Here is a 5,329-nt window from a genome sequence, read left to right as displayed (position 1 = left end):
ATAGTTTTGTCCTGATCTTTGTTTGGACTATTCATTCGAATGCCAACAAACAAAACACAGAGGGGGGGGGGGGAGAAAAGAAAGAAAGAAAGAACCCATAATTTGACTAAAGTAAAGAACTGAATTGAGGAGAGTGCAAGAGAGGGAATGGAACAGAGCCGGCCAAAAGAGAGATGATTTGGATACCATTTTCACACGTGGTTGATATGATATGCGTATGAAGCGTGTGCGGTACGCCCTATATAGCCCCTTCTCCAAATTCATATCTTCCCCATCCGAAGAAATCTTAGGAAAAAGAAAATCTTCATTCGATCTTGTTCCTCTTGTCTCTCCCTTGAAGGTAAGCGCGAGCTGGTCGCTCTGCTTTAATTTCCCTACAATTACCCTGTTTTCCTCAATGTTTCCCTTAGACATGTAACTGAGTTTTGAAACTTGAATGCACAGTCTTACTCCCTATCGATCTTCTCTTTTTCCGTCACTGGGCTCAATAGCCCTGTTCTTTACCCAGCTTGAATAGGATTCAGTCTCTGAAACTTATCTCTTCACATTCAATCAAAATTTATACGCCTACCTCATTATAAACTTTCAAGGCAGTGGAGGATCTGGAGATCATGAAAAGCACTGAAAACACAAACACACACACACACACACATGTTGCAACTTGAAAGAGCGTTGTTATGAGCTTACCTTATAGAAGCTGTCTGCTAAGATCAGTTTTTGCCGGTGTTTTTTCAGTGTTGCTTATCCTACTCGAAGGAAAGTTGAAGGAGATTAAAATGGAGATTTCAGCCAAGTACTTCGCCGAGCTAGTAAGCATACTATGGGCATTGGATTTCCGGAGTTAATTTAGGAATATGTGTGTTCGGTCTGTAACTAACCGAGTTTTGGAACATGACAGGATCCGAGCATGTTCGAGCAGTACCCAGTGGATTGTATGGCGTACGAGGTTGATGATTTTCAGGATTTGTCGGGCTGCGGCGACAGCTACTCATGTTTCCACTCCAAAAGAAGCCGTGATGAATGGTTCCCGGTGGAGAGTCCTGAATCTGTTGCCCAGCAAGGACCAGCCAAGCAACTCAAGAGCATCAACAACACCAGCTGGGCCGCTTGCACCACTACTACAACAGTGGCTGACCCCATCGTCCCTTCCAACCATTCTGCTTCTAATTCCACCTCCCAAATCATTTCTTTTGACAACTCTAATTCTTCCCCAGACGTCGCTTCTCACCAATTTTACAGCTTGGATTCTAGTACCGCTGTCAAGCCTAAAACCGAGACTATTTTCTCTGCTGACGACTTGGATTTCAGTGCGCCATTCTCCATTCTCAAACCCGCCTATGAACACAAACCTGATTCCTTTTGGCTCCCACATGAGAAAAAAACTGCCGCCCTTACCAGAAATCCCTTGCAAGCTAAAGATCACGTCATGGCCGAAAGAAAACGAAGGGAAAAGCTCTGCCAGCGGTTTATTGCTCTTTCCGCCATTCTTCCTGGTCTCAAAAAGGTACTTTGAGTCTTTAACTGTCAATTTTAAGCAATCACTCGCTCTATCTTGTGGTCTTGTCGTATGTCCAGATTAATCTAACCAATATCTTCTTACATTCCTCAATATATATATGTGTGCAGATGGATAAGGCTTCAGTCCTAGGAGATGCAATCAACTATGTCAAACAGCTGCAGGAGCGCGTGCAGACTCTGGAGGAACAGGTAGCCAAGAAAGCAGTGGAAACCGCAGTGTTTGTGAACAGGTCTGTTGTTTATGCCGACGATGATGGCTCCTCCTCCGATGAAAATTCGAACGGCTGCGCCGACCAGTCACTGCCCGAAATCGAAGCGAGAGTTTCAGGAAAGGAGGTACTCATCAGAATCCACTGCGACAAGCGCTCTGGATCTGCCGCCACGATACTCTCCCAGTTACAACATCTCCATCTCACTGTCCAGAGCAGCAGCTTCTTGCCTTTCGGGAATACCACTCTTGATATCACTATTGTTGCTCAGGTATATTTATTTTTAAATTCTTTAATTAGTTCAGAATTTCTGCAATTCACCAGCACTTTCTATATTTAACTTACAAGCTAAGTTGCGTTAATTTGTTGCAGATGAACAAGGAAGAGCGCGTAACGGCAAAGGATGTAGTGAGAAGCCTAAGGCAGGGTCTGAGGAACTTAATTTGATGATCAGTTCGAGAAGTGTTCGTGTTTCGTCGTAGAACAGTAGTGGACGTACGATGTGATGAGGAATAACAGCTGTTAATAATTTTTACCGCCGCGCTTTCTTCTTTCCTTTTTTTCGTCCATCCGGATTCTGGAGGAATTAGAGGCCTGCGGGATGAGTGTCTCTTACAGTCTACCAGTTAAAATGGGGTTTGATTTCGAATGACGCCACAAAGTTTTTGCGTAACTGATTCGGTTAATCCTACCCGATGGCTCGTCGCTTCAATTTGTTTGTTACTTTGGGCATGGATTTTTGAGAGGACCTAAATATTCAATTACACCTCTTTATTCTTTCCCCTCTGCCGTTGTGAAAAGGGTCTAGTTTAACAGACGATAACACGCAATTCACTTTATTTCTATATTTCCAAAGTCGTTATATGTATACAATATTCCTTAATCAAGCAGTATACTTATGTCTCCGATCAATGACATTTTGTTGCTTTCCCAATAAAAATATGAACTGCATATATCTTGTCGTGAGTTTTGATATGCATAGTGCACCAACTTAGTCATTCTTTATTCAATTTTTTTTAATTGTAAGATATCCTTGATCGACAGATACGAGCATAAACGAGTTTAAGAAATTAAAGGGTTTATTTTAAATAGATGAAGTCTCAATTATCATCAAGCCAGCGTGTGTCAACGGAATAAGTTGAATTAACTTCATTAAGAGGGTGTTTGGGAAACCCAAAACCATGGTTTCAAAAGCACTTTTCCGTAAAACGAGGTAATCTCCTCCACATATTTACTTCGTAATCCGTAAAAACACTTCTGAAACCATGGTTTGATTTCTATCCAAACACCCCCTAAAACTCCGCTGGATGCAATAGTTAGTTTATGGCATGGGCCCATGTGCAGGTGACTGGTTGCTACTTTCAATTTAGTACTGGGAAACCACTTGGTCCCACCGCAGATTATGATCTATTTGCCAAGCTTGCAATCCATTAAAAAACAAAAGCTTTCGTTCTTTCTAGACCAAGCTTTTTCATTCTTAATTAATTGTTTATATTGAAGACGATATATGTTTCATGTGCTTAATAATGAAGTAGTTTAATTAGGATGCATTAGGGATATTATTAATTTATCTGTTCAGCACGTTAAAATACATGTATTGGCTTGAAGTCTGACGATAGGTTCAGATACAGATGAAAACTTTGGCGGGGGACATTGTCTGGCAAGAATGCGAAAAATTCCTGAACATGTGTCTGAAAATTGTTAAAAGTATAATAAATTAAAGTCGTGAACAGCAGTGATATGTCAAGATATCGACTTTATATATAGAAATCAAGGTTCATTATTGTGAATTAAGCCATCCAAGATCCTCCCTCCGGGCAAAAAGAAGAAAAAAGAATATCTTTTTACCATGTCGCTTTCTTTGAGCCGTCATTTATGAATAATAAACCCACTTGAATTAATGAGTATATGTGCTATGATTATGTACAGTGAAGTACTAGAATGTAACAGAGGTCTAACCTAAAACATGGGCGGCATTTATGAAATTCTCTGCTGCGTATGAAGGATTTTATGATTCGCGTGAACGTACTAGTTTCACTGAAGCTAATGTTCATACTTGCATCGTTCATTCTTATAGACTAAATTATTATTACCCTCGACTCAGCTGATCCATGTCATGGTCGGTGATTGATTTTTAATTTTGTTTCGAATTAGTTCAAACAGCTTTCCCCGTAATTCTTCGTTTTCTTCTCACTTTCCCACCACCTTTACGCCAAGGATCAACTTGCAGGTACACCAGCTTTGAAGATGATGGACTGAATGACGAATAATCGCTCTCTCCACTCTCTACCATTGTTTTGCAATATATGCTAAATAATATTGCATCCAGTTCTCAATATAAGATTTAGTTCACTCATTTGATTAGATTAAAAAAACTAGTTAAATTAATTATTTATAATAAATATGTGTTGTCTTTTTTAAAATATTTTTACTAATTAAGTATATTCGTTAAAACTACTATTATCACAAGAACTATCTTAAAAAAATAGATAAATATAAGATAAAGTAGATTCAAATCTTATATTTAAAATTAAAATAAAAGTCAAACAAGTTTTATATTATGGACAGGAAATAGTAGTAGTGTAGACGCTTATTTATGTGGATTTCATGGAGGTCTTGGTTATGTTTATTAAATTCATGAAATTATGCCCAGAATACTTGTAACGAGTAGTGGCATTTGGAATAAAAGTTCATATATTTATTATTAGTTGCTTAAGCTTCTAAATGCGAGTTTTTGTTCTCATGTCCTTACTTGTATAATGGTGCGACCCACTTTTTATTACGAGTAGGGGTAGAAACAGGTCAGGCTTTGTCTTTAACAGGCTAGGCCTGTTTAATAACAAGCTTTCTTGAGCCTAGCCTGTGGCCTGTTATAAGTTTTTTTTCCTAGTCTAAGTTTGGCCTGAGCCAGTTAAAAAAGTCTGTAATTTTAAAATTTTCAAAATACATAGTAAAAAATACGTAGACTAATTAAAAAAAGTAAAAAATACATACTACATAATAATTTTTTTATTATTATATTTTATTTAAATTTTAATGTTATAAGTAATATTTTAAATTTTAATTACAATTAATATTATTAAAAACAAATTATAGGTATATATTAAAATTTGAAATAAGACTAAATATAATACAAAATTAAAATAAATGCACAAGTTAGGCTAAGCCTGATAGGCTTGGCAAGCTTTGAAAAAAGCTTAGGCTTAGCCTCTTAAGCTAAAAAGGCCATCAAAGAGGCCTGGATTTTTTTCTATTTTGAAACATATCAGGCTAGGCCAGGCCAAATATAGGTCATGCCATAAGCCCCTGACAGGCCACTGGTCTATTTTCATCATATCTAATTACGAGAATTTGTTAATAGAGGATAAAACAAAGACTTTAATTAATGAAAATTAGCTAATGCTTATGTATTTTTAAAATTATTCTCTATAAGATTTTGATTCACTAAACAGCGGGAAAATGAGTTAGGTATGAGATTTTTTTTTTCGGGACAGAAAAGTTAGTTATGAGACTGTTTACTTCAAAAATATTAAGCAAACGGCACACCAGAAAATTCTTTCGACTACGTGTAAAAGACTTTATAGCAAAAATCATGGAAAGAA

General features: G+C 37.5%; 1 protein-coding gene across 1 annotated transcript; it reads left to right on the top strand.

Annotated features, from left to right (window-relative positions):
- The first annotated feature begins 297 nt into the window (after positions 1 to 297).
- On the top strand, positions 298 to 2,369 carry LOC114722403 (transcription factor bHLH18-like). The gene is made up of 5 exons (XM_028908437.1): positions 298 to 340; positions 736 to 809; positions 899 to 1,504; positions 1,627 to 1,998; positions 2,100 to 2,369. Exons 2-5 carry the CDS (start codon positions 777 to 779, stop codon positions 2,172 to 2,174), a joined length of 1,086 nt encoding a protein of 361 aa, XP_028764270.1. The 5' UTR covers positions 298 to 340; positions 736 to 776; the 3' UTR covers positions 2,175 to 2,369.
- Positions 2,370 to 5,329: the final 2,960 nt, after the last annotated feature.

Source organism: Neltuma alba, unplaced genomic scaffold (assembly GCF_004799145.2).
Source record: "Neltuma alba isolate B1F8T4 unplaced genomic scaffold, ASM479914v2 tig00012092_pilon, whole genome shotgun sequence".
Taxonomy (NCBI): domain Eukaryota; kingdom Viridiplantae; phylum Streptophyta; class Magnoliopsida; order Fabales; family Fabaceae; genus Neltuma; species Neltuma alba.
The sequence above is the reverse complement of the archived record's forward strand: the minus strand, read 5'-3'. Positions and strand labels throughout refer to the sequence as shown.